Genomic DNA, 22081 nt, shown 5'->3' with positions numbered 1-22081 from the left:
CTGCAATCAATGGCTTTACAGTCTGATGCTCAACTGATCTGTTGGCTTCTGTCTTAATATATAAGGGGGAAGTGGTCTGCCCAAAGGGTGACACAGCACTGTGTGTACCTCAGCCTTTTTCTGTCAAGTTCAGAGGCTATTACAATAGCATTTAAAAAATAAAACCTCCAATGCCCTTTGGACTGTGGCTGCAGTGAGTGAATAATTATGGCATTAGATAATTATGCAGAGTGAGAAACCATACTCCCCAAAGTATTGTGTTCAGTAAGGGATCAGGTGTAGCAGAACTGTGAAGTAAATATGGGCATGATCCAGCCAAAGTTAAGCACACATAGGCTGCTATTCTATTTTCACCTACCCAAAAGTAAGCACAATTGAACTCAATGGGACTTACTTCTGATTACTTCTGCATATGATCACAACCATTAAATTAATCCATAATGATATAAGAGCTGTGCCATTTTTATTTTTAAAGTTTTTTTTATTATGGGTGTAAAAGAAACAAATCTGGGTTTATTTCTAAGCTTGAGGCCTAGTTTTAGAATTAGAAGACATGGGTTTCATTAGGACATTCTTGCACCCATGTTGGTCAACACATGTCCAGGTTCATGCCAATTATCCCTGACGTCAATCTTTTTGCAAAAAAGGGTGCCAGTAATGATGTAGCCTTCATACATATGCATATAGACCAAATGTATCTCTATATAGACCAAAAGGCTTGTGCAGGAAGTAAAGGTAGCAATGGACTGGAAGCCAGCTGCAAGAGGTGCTGCAAAATTGCCCACCCTCAACTTTTTCACATTTTTGTGTGTCCTAGGACCAAAATAGTTTCCCACTCATCCTATGTTATTACACATGATTAGCTAAAACATATGGAAAGTGAGGACTTGCATTTAGAAGCGCATCCAAATCACATGAAAAGACGTCATAGGTGCCAACTCCCAGATTGAAAAATCTGGGATTGGCAGCGGTGCGGCACCGGAAGTCGTGCTGCGGCCATTTTGGAACTGGGCAGAGCAGCACCGGAAGTCGCTTCTACGCATGCTCTGCCCATTTCCAAAATGGCCGCAGTGCCAGAAATCGCTTCTGCGCATGTCCAGAGACTCCAGACATGCTCAGAAGGAGCCTCCCCGGGCCGGTAAGAATCCAGGGGATTTATGGGTTTTTTAAAAAAATCCGGGCTGCCAGCGGGAAATGGCTGGAAAAACGGGGGTTTCCTGGGGAATACGGGAGACTTGGCAGCTATGAAAGACATTCTTTTCTAATGTGTGGGATCACATGTGAAAAAGGTTATTCCTGAATTATCCAGCAAAATGGCATTGCCATCTGTTAATTTGGACACAACTGTGGTTCCAGTGTTAATATTTACTATTGTGAAAGGAAAGGCGGTTTACTATTGTGAATTGCCCTGAGATTTCATGACGAAAGGCGGTATATAAATCTAATAAATAAATAAGCGGACTTCAGACGAAAGTTCTGAGAATAACTCCCATGCATTCACATACACCTGGATCACAAGCTATTGGGAAATACACACTCATTTCATTTTACATTCATTACTTCAACGACTGGTATTTCCTCTTGAAGGTTACCTAAAAAGCCACTGTGGCCCTTAAAATGAAAAGGGGACCATACCGCGGTTCTACAGAAGATGAAACAATATGCTGTTTGAGGGGGGGAACCCTACCATTTAAACTTCATAGCCAAAATCCCTGTCTTTCTCCCCCCCCCCAACAAAAAAAGTTATCCCTCAAATTTCTGGATGTGGGGATGTGCTTCGTAGTTTCTCTACATTTCTCTACAGTATGAGAAATCTTATAAAAGCTTAAATAACGTACAGTAGCTTTCAATCACAGAAGACAACAGATTTTTTTTAACATATTCTTTTTATTAGATGTGCCTTTTTGTTCAAATCAGGCCTCAGCAAAATGATGTAACATTTTGGGAAAAAGATGCAACCCAATAATCCGGCACTGGAGGCCAAGATGGAGAAGATCTCAACAGCCACCATGTATTTGCCTTTGGTGCTGAGGTGGGTAGGGAAGAAGGATAACCAAACACTGCAAAACAATAGCATGCTGAAGGTGATTGACTTAGTTTCCTGGAAACTGTCTGGTAGGTTCCTGGCTAGGAAAGCCACAGTGAAACTGACAGTAGCCAAGAAACCCATGAAGCCCAATACACAATAAAACATTACATCGGACCCTTCATTGCATTGTACAATAGTCTCACTAATAGCTGAATGCATGTCGAATTCTGGGAACGGTGGAGAAGTGGCCAGCCAGATACTGCAAAGAGTGACTTGAATAAGGAAGCATGAAAGGACAATAGAGGCAGTCACTTTCCTCCCCATCCATTTCCTCATTTTGGATCCTGGCTTGGTGGCCATGAAAGCTAGAATCACGGTGATGGTTTTGGCCAACATGCAAGAAACTGCCACTGAAAAAATGATCCCAAAAGTGGTTTGTCGAATGAGGCATGTCACCACATTGGGTCGACCAATGAATAAAAAGGCACAAAGGAAAGAAAGCAGGAGGGAGACGAGGAGAGTGTAGGAAAGGCTCTGGTTATTGGCTTTGACAATGGGCGTCTTGTGGTGTTTCATAAAGGTTCCCAGCACCAGAGCTGTACTGAAAGAAAGGGAGAGAGCAGCAATGGCCAAACCTATCCCCAAAGGTTCTTCATAAGATAAGAAGGTTATCGTTTTTGGGAGGCAGAAATCCCTGTTAATATTTGGATAATGGCTCTCTGGACACTGAAAGCAGCTATCCATATCTGGAAGAAATTAATGTGAAATTCCTGAATAAATACGTACTTATGTGTACACTCATCCACACCCACACATCCTGTATATAGCATCTGAGTACGCAGGTGACGCTGTGGGTTAAACCACAGAGCCTAGAGCCTAGGTCGACGGTTCGAATCCCTGCGACAGAGTGAGCTCCCGTTGCTCGGTCCCAGCTCCTGCCAACCTAGCAGTTTGAAAACACGTCAAAGTGCAAGTAGATAAATAGGTACCGCTACAGCGGGAAGGTAAATGGCATTTCCGTGTGCTGTTCTGGTTCGCCAGAAGCGGCTTTGTCATGCTGGCCGCATGACCTGGAAGCTGTACGCTGGCTCCCACAGCCAATAACATGAGATGAGCGTCGCAACCCCAAAGTCGGTCACGACTGGACCTAATGGTCCGGTGTCCCTTTACCTTTAAGTTGTACATAGTATGAAACTGCTGGTGCTGAGCCAAAAATGACCATACACCTTGAAGTATATATGATGGGTATAATATGGACACGGCTTTTCTTACCCTTCTGGTTTGCAATCTTCCCGTCTGGACAGGGATGACAATCATAACAGCAAAATGGTTTCCCTTCCTTCTTTGTCTTGTGATAACCGGGAAGGCAATTGTCATTACACACTGAAAGAGGGTGTGCCTGACAAAAAATTAAGATGACGTTCATCAAAGGCAAAATATGTGAAACTGAGGATATTGATTTTTAAAATTTATTTCAGAACATGAAAAATGAAACGTTGTTTCCAATCTTTTGACTTATCTTTAATTGGATATGTTTTTTTCTTACTCAGCATTATAATATTATGCTTTACAGCAACCTTCACCAACCCGGTGGCCTTCAGATATTTTAGATGTCAATTCTCATCATTTCATCAGGATCATCATCAGAAGGCATGAGTTGGTGAAGGCTGCTGTACAATTTTGTTTTCAGATTTGTCCTTTGACATTGGTGGTTGCTAAATATGTACCTGTTTCCATGGCGTTCTTGGAAAAAACAGGTGCCTTAGATACCAAATTGAATCAGTAGATGGAAATCGGGGTTGATTTACTTAATTATTTATTTAAACAATATTTTCCCCTTCCTTCCAAAGGAGCCCACATGATAGAAAGCAGGAAGCATTATACACAAAACAGACCTATTTCCATGTCTGAAACATTTTTGAATATTGCCCAGGTATTTAATTACCGTATATTCTGGTGTATAAGACGACTGGGCGTATAAGACGACCCCCAACTCTTCCAGTTAAAATATACCGGTAGTGTTTGGGATATACTCGTCGTATAAGAAATACGACCCAACATATAAGACGACCCCCGACTTTTGAGAAGATTTTCCTGGGTTAAAAAGTAGTCTTATACGCAGGAATATACAGTATGTGTTTAAGTACACATGAGTCCTACCTGGTTGAACCTGCTGGGCCATATGATGGCATCTTCAGAAATGGTGAACAGATTCTCTGAGTGTGCCTGAGGATCTATCCTCCCAACTTTTGCTCTAAGGAAGGACTGGTTTGTGAATGTCACCCAGTTGATAATATCAAATCCAGCTACTAATTCCCCATTAAGGTCGAAGGAAACCTCATCTCCAGCACTGTTGTTAAATGGGGTGCTTCTCAGAAAGTGGGGAAGCTGAAAAGGAAAATAAGAGATGCAAACATACATATTTAGATGCAAATTGTTGTCATTTGAGATATGTTTGCATGTCCCTGTTCCGAGGAGCGGAATATCATGCAAGTTGAAATCTCAGGTTATTGGATCACACTGAATAGGATTACCTGCCATGACTTCTTATTCTGGTCCTTCCATCTATTTCCATTCATCACTGTCCTGCACTTTGATATGGAAGAATACATGGCATGCAAAGCATGTGCCACAGCATAGATGGCATTGTAGATGCTGTAGCTGTGGGCAGTCATGCGCATTTCAAAAACAGACCCAGGAAGAGACTCCAGTTTCTCTTCCCCAGTGCAGTTATTTCCATCCCTCTTATCTTCATCAGAGCTAGGGAGCAAGCAATCAAATACCTTTTGCCAGAAGTCCCACAGGAAACCATCCTCTTTTTCCAGTGTTGGGTTCCTCATTTGCAGAAATTCCTGGAACCCTGCCACCTCCTTTGAGGAGACTGCAAGGGTTACAGAGCCATGGATGAAATGAATGTCCCAGCTTCTTTGAACGGGAATTGATGTGAAATCCACATCTGCTGTCATAATCCAGACCTTCATCTTCACTGGTACATCCTCAAATTGTGAGAACCTGAGCAAGATTCTTAAGTTTAACATTGCCTGAAAGTCACCATGGAAGATCACTGCATTGGCTTTGCTTTCCATGGTAATATTTATAACCTCACATGCCTTCTCTGCCATTTCATGGAGTTGATTAGAAAACCCTATATCTGGTATGGTTCTGATGAAGCCAAAGCAAATCCCATTATCGGCAAACGTGGAAAGCACATTCTGTACAAATATCTTAGAACTGTCCACATCAAGGTAAAGCACTCCAATCCATGTCCACCTGAAATGCAACAATAACTGGAGGATCCCCCTATATTGATGGGCCCCATTTGGGAACATCCAGTGGAAGAAAGCATCTTCAGCCTTGTTATTTGTCTCTGAAGCAGAGGCATATATCAGCTAAAGAAAAGAAATTTTAAAAAAGGAGCAGGTGGGAAGTGGTGTTATTTAGGAACATAGGAAGCTGCCTTCTGTTGAGCCATGCATTGGTCCATTTCACTTAGCTTTATCTACAATGAGAAGCAGCAGCTCTGTAGGACTTTGGGCAAAGGTCTCTCCCTGCCCTACAAGGAGAAGCTGGGGGATTGAACCTGGGGTGTTCCACATGCAAGACAGATGCTCTGTGACGGAGCCGCAGCCCTTCTGCGTATGTGTATTATCAAAATCTGGTACTATCTTGAAAGCATCAGGTCAGTTCCAAAATATTTTTTCCTGTCTTCAGCATATATTCATAGAATCAAAGAACCCTAGATTTTTATAGTTGGGAGGGACAATGAGGAGCATCTAGTCCAACCCCCTGTAATGCAGGAATATGTTGCCCAATATGGGGCTCGAACCCACAAACCCCGAGATTAAGAGTTTCCTGCTCTACTGACTGAAGTGTTCCTCAGGAAGGTTTCATAAGCCATCATGAAGCATTGAGGCTGGATGTATGAATAGAAAACTAAATAGAGATACAGGGGGAAAGGCTAGAGACATGGCAGGTTGGAGTCAATAGGATTGAGTCAGGGCAGGAAAGAGGAACCAAGAGTTATCCTTGGGGATCAAAGTGGAGGAAGGAAGCCACAACTGGAGGGCAAGACATAGTTCTGGAGAGGATATCAGGGCAGACTGACCGTCTTTTGTCAGCAGCTCACTGACAGAGATGATTACATGTTGCTTGGTTATAACCAAGGCATAAATCTTAGCTGTAAAAATTCACTCTAGCAACAAGAGTATTGACCTCTGATGCTCTGAAAAAACCACTGCCTATGTTGGGAGGCTGATATGCTGCCTGACAAGTGTGAGTGACTTAAAAGGAGACCAAGATTGTGCCCAGAGGCCATGTAAGAGATCTATTTAAAGGACAAATAGTGTATGCAAACCTTCCTTTCTCTAATTATCTCAACCTATCCCTGAAATGGAGGACGCGGATGGTGCTGTGGGTTAAACCACAGAGCCTAGGGCTTGCCAATCAGAAGGCCAAAATAGTAGCCATTTCTATTCAACATATGTTTGCTAAGCATAATTGCATTAAGAAAGATTGTACGCCCCAGCTCAATGGAAATAACATTGGCCAGATCCACTAGTTGGGAAGTTTATTGACCCATATGTTCAATACAATTACTACTCACTAACTCACAGGGGTTAGAGGACGCGGGTGGCTCTGTGGTCTAAACCAGAGAGTCTAGGGCTTGCCGATCAGAAGGTTGGTGGTTCGATTCCCCGCGACAGGGTGAGCTCCCGTTGCTTGGACCCAGCTCCTGCCAACCTAGCAGTTTGAAAGCACATCAAAGTGCAAGTAGATAAATAGGTACCGCTCCAATGGGAAGGTAAAAGGTGTTTCCGTGCGCTGCTCTAGTTCACCAGAAGCGGCTTTGTCATGCTGGCCACATGACCTGGAAGCTGTATGCCAGCTCCCTTGGCCAATAATGTGAGATGAGCACCGTAACCCCAAAGTCGGTCACGACTGGACATAATGGTCAGGGATCCCTTTACCTTTACCTTTATACCTGAAACGAATGTAACTCATGTTTTTGAGAGGTACAAGAACACAGTGAAGCTGATCAATACTCTTTTTGCTCAAAGCACTAATGGCCACAGACTGATTCACTAGACAGTCATGGTGGACAGATTCAGTCCACAGACTGAGAGAAGTCACTGACAAAGGAGATCCTGTAAACTGCAGTCCCATGACTTATTAGGTGGGGCAACTTCACACAAATCCAAAGACTATCAGTCTGGCTCCCAGTAGTTTCTTTCAGGTAGAATTTATTTCTCTCTTCCGCCATCCTCACTCCAACCCTGTTGTTCTGACATTTCATTTGTAAATAAGTAACCAGAGTTGTATGCAGTTATGCTTTGCTCAGGGCAGTTCCATAGAAATAAATAGATCTGCATTAGTGACTTTCATTAATTATGACGAATCTACTCTGTGTAAACTTGAATTGCATACAACCTATTCATTTTGTGGAATCACAATCTGTCATATTGTTCTATTATGTAACTGTTGGAAGTTTTTAGAATCCAGCCAACTAGGCTATTTACCATGTGTTCTGAAATTATTTCCCATTTTGTATCAGAGGCTATACATATGAGAAAGAAATCAAATTGCCAAATTGAGATTGCTCACTCAGAATTTGATGTTTAAGCAGCATGCATAGTGTCTTTCTTAATTTCAATCACATCATTTTCCACTTCTAAGTTCTAAATTTTCATTTCAACATAATCCCCATGTACATGCCTTACTTGTGGAAACTTGTAGATGCCCAGTATGGTTGCAATATGTCCAATGATGTTGGAATTGGGTCCCCCAATGACAGTTACCAGATTGTTCTCGACATCACATTTGTAGTTAGGGATGAATTTGTCATGTGTGGAGAGAACTTTTGATGCTGCCAGACTTGTGAATTGTGGATTAAAGTAATGATTATAGATGTCAAAGCCAAGAGTGATGTTGGGTAAGATTTGGGGGTTGTCGTTGATCTCCTTCACTGCAAATACCAAGGCCAAAACGTGCTGGTAGTTCTGTGTCAGTAGCCTGAAATGAGGATCACATGAAATGCAAGACTGCGGCAATTTCAGAGGGGGGGGGAATAGTAGCCATTTCTATTCAACATATGTTTGCTAAGCATAATTGCATTAAGAAAGATTGTACGCCCCAGCTCAATGGAAATAACATTGGCCCAGATCCACTAGTTTGGAAGCATATTGGCCCATATGTTCAATACAATTACTACTCACTAATTCACAGGGGTCAGAGGGATGCAGGTGGCGCTGTGGTCTAAACCACAGAGTCTAGGGCTTGCCAATCAGAAGGTCGGCGGTTCAAATCCCCGCAACAGGGTGAGCTCCTATGGTTCAGTCCCAGCTCCTGCCCATGCAGCAGTTTGAAAGCACATCAAGTGCAAGTAGATAATAGGTACCGCTCTGACGGGAAGGTAAACAGTGTTTCCGTGTGCTGCTCTGGTTCGCCAGAAACAGCTTAGTCATGCTTGCCACATGACACGGAAGCTGTCTGCGGAGAAACACCGGCTCCCTCGGCTTATAGAGTGAGATGAGCTCCGCAACCCCAGAGTCATTCGCGACTAGACCTAACGGTCAGGGGTACCTTTTCCTTTACCTTTAACTCACAGGGGTACTGTCACAGATACGGTTCTTACTTATTATATAGAAAGCAGATGCAGCTGATTTTGGATTGAATGACAAACAGGGATGTGTTCACAACTGACATGGCACTTTCTCTGTGAAGTGGGTCAGTTTCATTAATGAGCACAGAGTGTTTGGCTGTGGATATTCTCGTTCTGTTCGCACAAGATTGTGTGTTAATAAATGCATCTATATGCATATGTGGTGTGCTAGGTATATGGACTGTTTCTTTGATAATGGTGATACATGTACCTCAGCTACTACAGATGTTGTTGTTGTTGTTGTTGTTGTTGTTGTTGTTGTTGTTGTTGTTGTTGTTGTTGTTGTTGCAATTACATGTAGCATAGCAAAGTTTGGAAACCTTTTTGAACAAAGAAGGATGCATTGGTAGGAACCTGCAAATTTACAAATGTGATATAATACTCTTTCTGCATTTCCGAGTAGGAGTTTATCATCCATGTGATAGCAATTGTGCTTTAGAATGTGCTGCCTTTTAATATTAGGCGGACACCTTCATTGCACTGTTTTATATGATTACAGAATATATTCTTTCTGCTTATTCAGAGACAGCAAGGTCACCCCAGCTCTTGCATATGGCCCTCACAATATTATTTAGATATGCTGATTTTTATTATGTACAGTATTACAGAACTTTTCATTAAGTAGTTTATAACTCCAACACATAAATGAATTTGTTTAAGTAAGCCTCCGCTCTATTGCAGTAAATGCCAAACCACACTACTCCAAAATATTACAAAATATTACTTGGAAAAAGGCATGGGAAGGCAAACAGACTCGGTTCCTTACATGAAATCATCAATAAGCTCCTGATAGGGATGTCTTTCAAATTTGATTGGATCATAAAGGATGTAGATCTGAGAAATTATGCCAGCAATAGTGAGCTCCCCTGACTGAAAATACTTGTGAAGAATAGGAATAGGCTCACTCGTTGCGCATTTAACAGGAGATGTCCTGCTTACTGTTTGAGGGAGGAACAGTAATCCCAACACCACAAATGTCAGCATCCTGTACAATGCCAATCGTTCCTGAAACCTTCAACTGTTCCCACATTGTCCTTCGAGTGCCTCTGAGCATAGTCCTCAATAACAACCGCAAAATCAGTGTTTTATGCTACGGTTTGAAGTGGGGATGAAGTATTAGTTATCAAAATAATGGAGTCCTGACTTCACCAAGTCCAGGTTCTGAATACACCAGGGTGTGTTAATGGCATTCTTCTACCTTTTTACAGTTGGCAACCGGGACTCCTTTGGGGCATGAGGATGAAGTCAAATCAATAACAGTTAATTTGGAATAATTATAGGGGAGATAACTGCATGCTCAGAGTTAGACACAGTATAGAACAAAGCAGAATAAAATATGTTTGCTGTGAGTCCATAGAAAGTTTCGCTGATTCACTGCAGTGGATTAGCAAAAGATGCAAATAAATAAATAAATAAATAAATAAATAAATAAATAAATAAATAATAAAGAATGTATTGGTTGGGCTTCCCCTGCCACTCTGAGCGGCTTCCAACAAACATTAAAATACATCAAATATCACAGATCAAAAACTTCCCTAAACAGGGCTGCCTTTAGGTATTTTCTAAAAGTCAGGTACTGTAGTTGTTTATCTCTCTGACCTCATGGAAGGGCGTTCCACAGGGCGGGTGCCACTACCGAGAAGGCCCTCTGCCTGGTTCCCTGTAGCTTTGCTTCTCGCAGTGAGGGAACTGCCAGAAGGCCCTCGGTGCTGGATCTCAGTGTCCGGGCAGAACGATGGGGGTGGAGACGCTCCTTCAGGTATACTGGACTGAGGCCGTTCAGGGCTTTAAAGCTCAGCACCAACAATTTAAATTGTGCTCGGAAACGTACTGGGAGCCAATGTAGGTCTTTCAAGATCGGTGTTATGTGGTATCGGTGGCTGCTCCCAGTCACCAGTCTAGCCGCATTCTGGATTAGTTGTAGTTTCTGGGTCACCTTCAAAGGTGAGCACATTGCAGTAGTCCAAGCAAGAGATAACTAGAGCATGCACCACTCTGGCGAGGCAGTCCGCAAGCATGTAGGGTCTCAGCCTGCGTACCAGATGGAGCTGATAGACAGCTGCCCTGGACACAGAATTGATCTGCACCTCCATGGACAGCTGTGAGTCCAAAATGACTCCCAGGCTGTGCACCTGGTCTTTCAGGGGCACAGTTACCCCGTTTAGGACCAGGGAATCCTCCACAACTGCCTACCTCCTGTCCCCCACAAACAGGACTTCTGTCTTGTCAGGATTCAACCTCAATCTGTTAGCCACCATCCATCCTACTACCGCCTCCAGACACACAGGACCTTCACCGCCTTCACTGGTTCTGATTTGAAAGAGATGTAGAGCTGGGTATCATCCGCATACTGATGAACACCCAGCCCAAACCCCCTGATGATCTCTCCCAGCGGCCACACATAGATGTTAAAAAGCATGGGGTGAGAGCCCAGGGGTCTGAACACTCACCCCCCACCACCACTTTCTGAACACGGCCCAGGAGGAAGGAGCAGAACCACTGTATGACCCATAAACAATGCCAGAAAAAAAGATGCAAGGTAAAATACCAGAAAAGATGTGGCAGGTGGGAAATGCCCTTCTGATGAAATGGCATAATGTTTTACACAAGGTGTAAACTGTGCACAAGATTCAGCCACAGCCTGAAACAGAAACCAAATTATGCCCGTTTGGTGGGATTCCTGCTTTGCCTGAGGCACTTGGAGACAGCTCCAAATCAACACAGTCCGGATCATCATCATCATCATAAACATCATAACAATTGTCATTATTATCATCATGAAAATTTAACAATTGACCATTTTCTTCTCTCCAATGAACCCCTAAAATGTTCTGAGGAGATCTGTTACAGAATTCCTAATATTTAATACCACCCCTGCAGAAAGAGCAATTCAAGCAAGAACAATGGGAAGTGAGCTCAAGAACAGTCCAAAGCAAAAGATGCAGAAAACATTGGTCAAATCATTCTCTTTATTAGATGTGCCTTTTTGTTTAAATCAGGCCTCAGCAAAATGATGTAACATTTTGGGAAAAAGATACAACCCAATAATCCGGCACTGGAGGCCAAGATAGAGAAGATCTCAACAGCCACCATGTATTTGCCTTTGGTGCTGAGGTGGGTAGGGAAGAAGGATAACCAAACACTGCAAAACAATAGCATGCTGAAGGTAATTGACTTAGTTTCCTGGAAACTGTCTGGTAGGTTCCTGGCTAGGAAAGCCACAGTGAAACTGACAGTAGCCAAGAAACCCATGAAGCCCAATACACAATAAAACATTACATCGGACCCTTCATTGCATTGTACAATAGTCTCACTAATAGCTGAATGCATGTCGAATTCTGGGAACGGTGGAGAAGTGGCCAGCCAGATAGTGCAAATAGTGACTTGAATAAGGAAGCACAAAAGGACAATAGAGGCAGTCACTTTCCGCCCCATCCATTTCCTCATTTTGGATCCTGGCTTGGTGGCCATGAAAGCTAGAATCACGGTGATGGTTTTGGCCAACATGCAAGAAACTGCCACTGAAAAGATGATCCCAAAAGTGGTTTGTCGAAGGAGGCATGTCACCGCATTGGGTCGACCAATGAATAAAAAGGCACAAAGGAAAGAAAGCAGGAGGGAGATGAGGAGAGTGTAGGAAAGGCTCCGGTTATTGGCTTTGACAATGGGCGTCTTGTGGTGTTTCATAAAGGTTCCCAGCACCAGAGCTGTAGTGAAAGAAAGGGAGAGAGCAGCAATGGCCAAACCTATCCCCAAAGAATCTTCATAAGACAAGAAGGTTATAGCTTTGTGGAGGCAGAAATCCCTGTTAATATTTGGATAATGCCCCTCTGGACACAGGAAGCAGCCATCCATATCTGGAAGAAATACATATGAAATTCCAGATAGATAGATAGATAGATAGATAGATAGATAGATAGATAGATAGATATAGATGCATGCATGGATGGATAAATAGATAGAAAATCTCAGTAATCAATGCTCAGCAGTACATAAGAAAGGTAAAGGTACCCCTGACCATTAGGTCCAGTCACAGACGACTCTAGGGTTACAGCGCTCATCTCGCTCTATAGGCCAAGGGAGCCGGCATTTGTCCGTAGACAGCTTCCAGGTCATGTGGCCAGCATGACTAAGCCACTTCTGGCGAACCAGAGCAGCACACGGAAACGCCCTTTACCTTCCCGCCAGAGCGGTACCTATTTATCTACTTGCACTTTGACATGCTTTCGAACTGCTAGGTGGGCAGGAGCTGGGACCGAGCAACAGGAGCTCACCCCATCGCGGGGATTCGAACCGCTGACCTTCTGATCGGCAAGCCATAGGCTTTGTGATTTAACCCACAGTGCCACCCGCATCCCTGTTATGTATTTATATACATTCTATAAATGTTTATAATTCCTTAATAAATTTAGACCACAGCGCCACCCGTGTCCTCAGCAGTACATAGTTTTAACCGAAAGCTGAAATATAATGCTCCATCATTTTCATGCAGTTAAGCTTTTAATGTGATCATACTGTAATAGATTCAGAGTACTAATAACTCCATTCCTTTGTCAGCAGTAGCTTTCACATGGTCAGAGTTATCATGCCGTATTTTGTCTGGATGTGCTACAATAACTTATCTTCATATACACCTGTTCCACCCCACAATTACGGTACTTCTAGCCATGCCCACCACTGGCCCATGAGCCATAAGATTTCTCAAAAGGCAAATGGTCCTTGCTACCCATAATGGCACACATCCTTTTCAATATGTGGCATTTATTCAGCCATCACCAGAAGCATGAATAACTTGCAATGTTATGGTAACTTGTCTAAGCACCATGACATATAAATACTGGATATAATGTTTACACAGCATTTCTTACCCTTCTGGTTTGCAACCTTCCCCTCTGGACAGTGATGGCAATCATAACAGCAAAATGGTTTCCCTTCCTTCTTTGTCTTGTGATAACCAGGAAGGCAATTGTCATTACACACTGAAAGAGGGTGTACCTGTCAACAAATGAAATAATATAATGTTTATCATACAAAAAAAATGTGAAAATATGAGCATAAATATAATTATTTTCCCTTTTATTTCAGCAGCTCAACACTGAGCCATTTTTCAACATTTCTACCCATTTGTAATTGGTTTCCTTTACTATGGCCTTATGCTTTACAATAGCATTTGCCAACCTGTTGCCCAGCAGATTTTTTGGACTGCAACTCACTCAGAGCACCAGTCCAGTCTTGTTGCCTGGGACTGACGGGAGTTGTAGACCAAGCCATCTGGAGCACAGCAGATGATGATGGCTACTTTAACTTTAGTTTTCTGATTGGCCTTTTGGTTTGGTAGTTGCTAAGCTTATACAATTGTACATGGTATTCCTGTGAAGATAGATGCCTCAAATGTGAAATGAAATCTTGAATTGGAAATTGAGGTTCGTTCGTTCATATTCTATATCATACATTACCTCCCAAAGGATCCCAAATTCGATTGACAGCAGGCAGGGCCAACAATTTTCATTTTCTAAAGACTGAACCACTAATGTTATTGGGAAGGGAATTAAATATATGTTTCAATGCAAATGGGTCCTACCTGGTTGAACCTGCTGGGCCATATGATGGCATCCTCCGAAATGGTGAACAGTTTATCTGGAGTGGCCAGAGGGTCTATCCTCCCAACTTTTGCTCTAAGGAAGGACTGGTTTGTGAATGTCACCCAGTTGATAATATCAAATCCAGCTACTAATTCCCCATTAAGGTCGAAGGAAACCTCATCTCCAGCACTGTTGTTAAATGGGGTACTTCTCAGAAAGTGGGGGAGCTGAAAAGAAAAGGACGAAATGCAAACATATGTACATATTTAGATGCAAATTGTTGCATGTCCCTGTTCCGAGGAGGGGAATATCATGCAAGTTGAAATCTCAGGTTATTGGATCACATTGAATAGGATTACCTGCCATGACTTCTTATTCTGGTCCTTCCATCTATCTCCATTCATCACTGTCCTGTGCTTTGATATGGAAGAATACATGGCATGCAAAGCATGTGCCAGAGCATAGATGGCATTGTAGACGCTGTAGCTGTGGGCAGTCATGCGCATTTCAAAAACAGACCCAGGAAGAGACTCCAGTTTCTCTTCCCCAGTGCAGTTATTTCCATCCCTCTTGTCTTCATCAGAGCTGGGGAGCGAGCAATCAAATACTTTTTGCCAGAAGTCCCACAGGAAACCATCCTCTTTTTCCAGTGTTGGGTTCCTCATTTGCAGAAATTCCTGGAACCCTGCCACCTCCTTTGAGGAGACTGCAAGGGATACAGCTCCATGGATAAAATGAATGTCCCAGCTTCTTTGAGCAGGAATTGATGTGAAATCCACATCTGCTGTCATAATCCAGACCTTTGTTCTCACTGATAAACCTTCGAACTTGGAGAGCTCGAGCAAAATTCTTAAGTTCATTATGGCCTGATAGTCACCATGGAAGATCACTGCATTGGCTGTGCTTTCCATGGTAATATTTATAATCCTGCATGCCTCCTCTGCCATTTCAGGGAGTTGATTAGAAAATCCTATATCTGGTATGGTTTTGACGAAGTCCAAGCAAATGCCATTGTGGGGAAACATGGAAAGCAGATTCTCTACAAAAATCTTTGAACTGTGCACATTGAGGTGAAGCACTCCAATCCAGTTCCATCTGAAATGCAGCAACAACTTCAGGAGCCCCCTATGCTGCTGGGCCCCATTTGGGAACATCCAGTGGAAGAAAGCATCTTGGGGCTTGCTATTTGTCTCTGGAGCAGGGGCATATGCGATCTAAATAAAATAAAGCAAAACAGCAGCGGGTAGGAAGTAAAGCTGTATTTAGGAACTGTCATAGGTTTTTGCGGCTACTCTTGAGTAAAGAGGCTCCACGCCTGCTTGTCTTAAAGTGTTTATTATGGTGCATTCTATTTACAGTGCAAAGTCTATGGAAAACATGTCTGCTTAGTCTGAGTCAGAACCTCACATTGGCTTCTTCCTGTTTCGTGTCCAACGTAACAGCTTGGGAATGCCAAAGCGCCTCCCCCTTGTCCTACGGCGTGCCGTTCACCTCAATTCAGGTGTTGGGGGAAAGGGCTGTCCTTCTGAATGCTTTCCCTGCATTTCCTGCCCCTCTCCCTCCCTCTCTGCTCGGAGTGGAGGCTCTTTGACACTGCTGGAGCCTTGTCCCTCACTCTCTGCTTCCTGCCTCCTGTAATCTGATCCGCTGTTTGACTTTCTGCTCTGCGAGGAACTTAATCGGATTAGTGGAGGCTGTTCCCTATAAGCCTTCCCCCTTACAGGAACACTGAAGGCTACCTTACACTGAATCAGACCAAGCCTCAGCTATCAGGCCCTTTCTGTCTGCTCTGCCCACCACCTTAGGGTCATTGCTGCAGGACCATCTGCACTGCCTCTAACCCCCATGGTTCATTTAGGGGAGAGGCCCTTTCTTTTGCAGAAACTTCTGGGTTTTCACCTTCTACAGGCCACTAAAGAGAGAATTTCGAAAGGGGGGTATGTTGACACCTTCTCCCTGCTCTATAGGGAGTCTGTTAAGCACGGCAAGGACAAAGTTGAGGCAGTTGATACTGGCAAGCCTAAATGGAAGAAGGGGAGGTGGGGAGATCTTGGGTAAATTGGCAACTTTGCTACTTATGTTAGAGTGATCCTGCAGAAGGAACCCCTGATCCTAACATTTAAGTTAAAGCAGAGCCACAGTGATAAATTGAGACCGCCCAGACCACATAACACCGGTCTTGAAAGATCTACATTGGCTTCCAGTACGTTTCCAAGCACAGTTCAAAGTGTTGGTGCTGACCTTTAAAGCCCTAAATGGCCTCAGTCCAGTATACCTGAAGGAGCGTCTCCACCCGCATCATTCTGCCCGGACACTGAGGTCCAGTACCGAGGGCCTTCTGGTGGTTCCCTCATTGCAAGAAGCCAAGTTGCAGGGAACCAGGCAGAGGGCAGAGGGCCTTCTCGGTAGTGGCGCCCACCCTGTGGAATGCCCTCCCATCAGAAGTCAAAGAGAAAAACAGCTACCAGATTTTTAGAAGACATCTGAAGGCAGCCCTGTTTAGGGAGGCTTTTAATGTTTAATAGATTATTTTTTTTAATTATCTGTTGGAAGCCGTCCAGAGTGGCTGGGGAAACCCAGCCAGATGGGCGGGGTATAAATAAATTATTATTATTATTAATTATTATTATTATTATTATTACTAAGATGCCTCACTCAGAATTTGACCTTTAAGCAGCATGCATAGTGCTTTTCTTAATTTCACTTATATCACATTCCACTTCCCAACTCAAAACCTGCATCTTAATAATATTTTCCATAAACACAATTTACCTGTGGAATCTTGTAGATTCCCAGTATCCCTGCGGTCTCTCCAATGATGTTGGAACTAGGACCTCCAATAAGCATTACCAGATTGTTCTGGACATCACATTTGTAGTTAGGGATGAATTTGTCATGTGTGGAAAGAACTTTCAATGAGGCCTCGTATGTGAATTTTGGATTAAAATGATTATTATAGATGTCAAAACCCAGAGTGACGTTGGGTAAGATTTGGGGATTGCCATTGATCTCCTTCACTGCAAATACTATGGCCAAAATGTGCTGGTAGTTCTGTGTCAGTATCCTGCAATGTGAATCATGTGAAATATTAGAATGCAGCAGTTTCAGAGACTAATACTTATTATTTTTTGGTTCAAAATGTGTTTCTTAAGTATGTTACATTAAGGCATATTGTATCCTCCAGTTTATGTGATAGAACCTTGACCCACAGAGCTGGACATTTGACTTCTAGAAATATTAGCTCAATGACATAGTTTGTTTAGAAGTCAATACACATGGGCACACATGCTCAATGTCAGGGCAGTCTCGAGCAGGTCGGGTGCCCTGGCGCTGAGGCATGGAGATCGCTCTGGCGCCTCCCCTCGCAGCGCACAGCATGGCTTCCATGCAGCTTCGCCGCGCAGCACCCCACCTGGCGCCTCGCACCACCGGAACTATACCTAGAGCCGGCCCTTCTCAATGTTCAAAACAACTCACTGACTCATTTGTGTTAATATTATGAATAGGTTCCCTCCATATGACATATAAGACTGTTTTGTGGCACATAAAGCTAATGTTTCAAAGACTGAAAAACAGGAAATTCTTGGTTTTAGATGTTGCACAAAGTTCACGGTCAATTCATTCTACAGACATGGATGCATATACATCCTACTGTTTGAGAACGCAATTGAATATCCATCATAGCTGCCAAGTTTTCCCTTTTCTCGCGAGGAAGCCTATTCAGCATAAGGGAAAATCCCTTAAAAAAAGGGATAACTTGGCAGCTATGATATCCATAGTCAGCCATTACAACCTAAATGTAATTTTGTTTACTTCTTATGGGAGTAGTCCTCCATCGCATAGAAAACTTGCAATATGACATTTTATTTGTGAAGCAGAGGCAATCTAGCAAAACTACCTTCAGTGATAAAGTGCTTGGCTGTGGATAATCTATTGCCTACTTGTGTGTAGATTCTGGGTAGGAGTGCTATTTTATGGTTTTGGAGTAAAAGGTGAATTGCCTGTTTCTTTAGTTCCACGATACATATATCAACTATTACTGAACACGCACATTTACAAGTGTCACATTTGTGAGGAGTCAGTCCGGCAGCAGCTATAATTTGGAACTCCCTTGTTTACATTAAGCAGGCAACCTCAATATGCAGGCAGAGGGCCTTTTCGGTAATCATGCCTGCCCTATGGAACACCCTCCCAGCAGATGTTAAAAAAATAAAACAGCTACATTGTCACGGTCTGGTCTGCAGGAGGTAGCAGTCCTGACTAGGGATGTCAGGAGGCAAGATGGCAGTGAGGAAGCTGGAACAAAAGTTCAGGTGGTGCGGGGCTGAAGGTCAAGCTGCAGGAAGGCGTGGGTTGAGGAATCGAAGACCGGAAAGCAGGGCGTCACAGGGGCGAAAGTCCATGGGTCGAGGAGCAAGGCGAAGGTGGAGGTCCAAGGGTCGAGGAACAAGGCGAGGCGAAGGTCCGAAGGTCAAGGAGCAAGGTGAGGCGGAGGTCCAAAGGTCAAGGAACTTGGGGCAAGAGGCCGGATGCAACAAGGCAGGATCGCATTGCTGTGGCAGAGAGCCGAAGGGACATGCTAAGCTTTTATCCCTCCCGGCTCTTGCCACCAGGTGCAGTGAGTTATCAAGTGGCCTCACCTGAGTGGCCACTCCTTGCTTCTCCAGAACAAGCTGAGGAAGGCCCCAGTCCTGCAAAGCACTACAGGCCCCAGAGCCTGGCTCCTGCCCACACATGATTTCTAAAAGACATCTGAAGGCAGCCCTGTTCAGTGACGTTTTTAGTGTGTGATGTTGTGCCATGCTTTCATTATTTTTTGTTGGGAGCCACCCAGAGTGGCTGGGCATCCCAGTTAGATGGGTGGCATATATTGTTGTTGTTGTCATTTTAGATGCTTGCTAGAAAGCATTTTTTCTTTTTAAAAATGTAACCTATAAGTTATTTATATATAATGTGTTGATTTTAAAAATATATATATAATTACCTTATACTATTTTCAATACAACACCATTTAGATATTTTTTTAAAACACACACACATCATTTATATATATATTTGTATGGTATGGTTAACATACTCAGCTCCTTACATAAAGTCATCAATCAACTCCTGAGAGGGATGTCTTCTGAATGTTATAAGGTTGTAAATGATGAAGATCTGAGACATTATAACACCAATGGTCAACTCCCCTGACTGAAAATACCTGTGAAGAATAGGAGCAGGTTTACCGATCACACAATTGGCTGTAGGAATGCTGCTCACTGTCTGAAGCAGCAGCAGTAATTGCAGCACCATTAAAGCCAACATTTTGCACACCAACTTTCCTTCTTGAAATTATCAACTGTTCACACGTTGTCCTTCAATTGTCCTTGAGTATAACACATCTCAACTTGCATGATCACACGTTTAGTGTATCATTTCATGATCTGAAGTCAGGATTTAGCTTTAGTGACCAGAATAATGGAATCCCAATTTTACCAAGTCTCAGCTCTGAATTAGTCCTTCATTCGTGGTTTATAGTTGTGCTTTTGGCTACCAGGAATCCTGTGGGACACGATGAAGAAGTTGAACAAACAATGGTGAATTTGAAATAATTGCAGGGGAGAAAATTGCATGCTCAGAGTTAGGGGTTGTGTGGAACATTGCAGAAGAAAACACGTTTATCAAACATCTTCAGAAAGTTTCAGTGTTTATCTGAAGTGGGTCAGCAAGAGACACAAAGGCTTACAATGACCCATAGCAAGCCCCAGACAATGGAGAAAATGGAACACAAAGGAATGTTCAGTTTGGATGGTCTTTATTTGTCAAAGTGGCATAATGTTTTGCAAAAGGTACAAACCAAAGCAGTGCTTAGTTTTTCAGCAATGGAATACATTCCCCAATAAATTGTGCAGCTCAGTATTGATGGAGTGTTTAAGATTATAGTGGAACCCAGATATCCAAAATTGTGTGTGGAGACCTTTTAACCACTCCCAAATTAAATTCAGACAAAACTCAAATTTTTGGTTTGGTTTTTGGCAGAATTTAGGCCACAACTTTATTGATTACAATCAAGTGAGTGTTTGTGTAGGCTCTGGTTCGACTAGCTCCCTGCACCATTGCAGGCAACACTGACCTTGGGCACCAACCATAAGTCAGCCTCGGGTGAACACCTGGGACAGTGGCAAGCAAGACCCTGCTAAGCCTCCACCCAGATGTCCCCTGGACTCAGGCTCTGGGCACAACCCCTCATAGGGAAGACCAACCATGAGTCCGTGGATTCCTTCTTAAAGGAATATCCAACGCATAGGGATGGCTAGGCATCCTGCCACCTCTATCCACCTGAACCAGAGCCTATCCGCAACCTTACAAGTTGTGACGATTTGCTACATGGCAGGTGAAACCCAAATGGCACCAGCCAATCAGCCAAGTGGGGAAAATTCCTGCCGTGCCCCTGTCCCAACGGCAGGCGACACACGACGGCATAGCAAGGTCAAACGCAAGCCCTAAATATAGGGAGAGGTGGGTGGGTGTTCCGATGCACTGAGCCCCAAAGAGGAAGCTCAGGGACACGGGCATCAGCTTAAGTAGTGGACCCTCGATCACTTTGACTGGCGTCCCTTAGGCCTAATTGCTTCTAAGATTGAGGGACCACCAATAGGGTGTTGTGGCCACTCCAATGTTCCCACCCACAACACAGGGTCTGGTTGCCAGGTCCCACCACAACACTTGTAAGGGAGGACCCGATTTGTCTACCACAGGCATCCCCAAACTTCAGCCCTCCAGATGTTTTGGACTACAATTCCCATCTTCCCCGACCACTGGTCCTGTTAGCTAGGGATCATGGGAGTTGTAGGCCAAAACATCTGGAGTGCCGCAGTTTGGGGATGCCTGGTCTACCACCTCAAGTGTGTGATCACTAATGCTGATGCATGAAGTGCTGGTAACACTGAACTCCATGCAGGCTTGGGTAAAATGGTTGATGTGTCTCTATAAGAGCTTCCTCAGAGTGTGAGGTCAAGGCTGCATTATCTGCAAAAAACATCTCTCAGATAAGGACCCACCACACTTTTGCCTCAGTCTGGAGTCATGCCAGGTTGACTAGAACCCAAGCACTCCTTGAGTTGGTGTACACAGTAGCCTGTGAGAGCAATAGGGAGAAGAATATGCCAAATAGAGTTGGAATGAGAACACGGCCCTGTTGCACCTCACTCTTTATATGGCAGCCATTCAAGGATGAGCCATCATACAGGACAGTTCGGTACATTTGTCTCTTTTAAAGCAAATACCAAGGCCAGGATGTGCTGGTAGTGCTGAGTTTGTAATGAGACAAGGGTTCTTGAGAGCAGAAGCAGGCAAGGCCTAGGCAGTGCAGCCTACGAGGCCTACACAAATCTTTCAAGCCTAACTGTTAGCAGTAAAATGCTGTGTCACTGTGACTTGCGACTCATCTTGGGTTCCCTATAAATGTAACCAGCCATCTCTGTGGGCCTCATAGTGTAGAGTGTGTGTGTGTCAGCCAGTATGTTGTGTTGTTGCAGACAAGAGCAGCTCAAGGACTACAGTTAATCAGTAACAAATATCTGTGCCTCTGTGAAGACTAAGAAAGCTGTTATGAGCACTCTGTATATGCTCTTTGACTGTGCTTGTTTCTGAACAAGTTTATTTTCTTCAGTAAACTTTATTCTGTTTATGAAGAAGACTCTGTGTTGATTAATTCACTGTTGCGCAACAGAGTTACTATTAGAAAATGAGGAAAATTGCTACCGTATAATGAATGTACAATGAAGAAGAGAGTAATTTCTGCATTACAATGTTTTTTGTATAGATTTC

At 43.5% G+C, this 22081-nt stretch overlaps 2 protein-coding genes across 2 annotated transcripts; both read right to left on the bottom strand.

Moving 5' to 3' along the window:
* Positions 1-1873: 1873 nt before the first annotated feature.
* LOC118078230 (vomeronasal type-2 receptor 26-like) lies at positions 1874-9671 on the bottom strand. Its single transcript, XM_035102003.2, has 6 exons — positions 9454-9671; positions 7747-8038; positions 4564-5418; positions 4190-4417; positions 3302-3428; positions 1874-2775 (listed from the first exon to the last, which is right to left on the bottom strand). Exons 1-6 carry the CDS (start codon positions 9669-9671, stop codon positions 1874-1876), a joined length of 2622 nt encoding a protein of 873 aa, XP_034957894.2.
* Positions 9672-11642: 1971 nt separating this feature from the next.
* Positions 11643-19576, bottom strand: LOC118078229 (vomeronasal type-2 receptor 26-like). The gene is made up of 6 exons (XM_060281299.1): positions 19359-19576; positions 17042-17333; positions 14629-15483; positions 14269-14496; positions 13556-13682; positions 11643-12544 (listed from the first exon to the last, which is right to left on the bottom strand). The coding sequence occupies exons 1-6, from the start codon at positions 19574-19576 to the stop codon at positions 11643-11645; spliced, it is 2622 nt and encodes an 873-aa protein (XP_060137282.1).
* Positions 19577-22081: the final 2505 nt, after the last annotated feature.

Source organism: Zootoca vivipara, chromosome 13 (assembly GCF_963506605.1).
Source record: "Zootoca vivipara chromosome 13, rZooViv1.1, whole genome shotgun sequence".
NCBI lineage: Eukaryota > Metazoa > Chordata > Lepidosauria > Squamata > Lacertidae > Zootoca > Zootoca vivipara.
Note: the sequence above shows the minus strand (reverse complement) of the source record. Positions and strands in the feature narration are given on the sequence as shown.

What these genes read in the sequence shown, in the direction of transcription:
- LOC118078230 (XM_035102003.2), bottom strand. Translation starts at nt 9,671, where the DNA reads ATGCTGACATTTGTGGTGTTGGGATTACTGTTCCTCCCTCAAACAGTA. An exon ending in AGAATAAGAAGTCATGGCAG is followed by an intron (nt 4,418 to 4,563) that starts GTAATCCTATTC and finishes TTTCCTTTTCAG; the next exon opens with CTTCCCCACTTTCTGAGAAG. An exon ending in GGCCCAGCAGGTTCAACCAG is followed by an intron (nt 3,429 to 4,189) that starts GTAGGACTCATG and finishes ATTTTTTGTCAG; the next exon opens with GCACACCCTCTTTCAGTGTG.
- LOC118078229 (XM_060281299.1), bottom strand. Translation starts at nt 19,576, where the DNA reads ATGTTGGCTTTAATGGTGCTGCAATTACTGCTGCTGCTTCAGACAGTG. An exon ending in GGCCCAGCAGGTTCAACCAG is followed by an intron (nt 13,683 to 14,268) that starts GTAGGACCCATT and finishes ATTTGTTGACAG; the next exon opens with GTACACCCTCTTTCAGTGTG. An exon ending in GAAGGTTGCAAACCAGAAGG is followed by an intron (nt 12,545 to 13,555) that starts GTAAGAAATGCT and finishes TATTTCTTCCAG; the next exon opens with ATATGGATGGCTGCTTCCTG.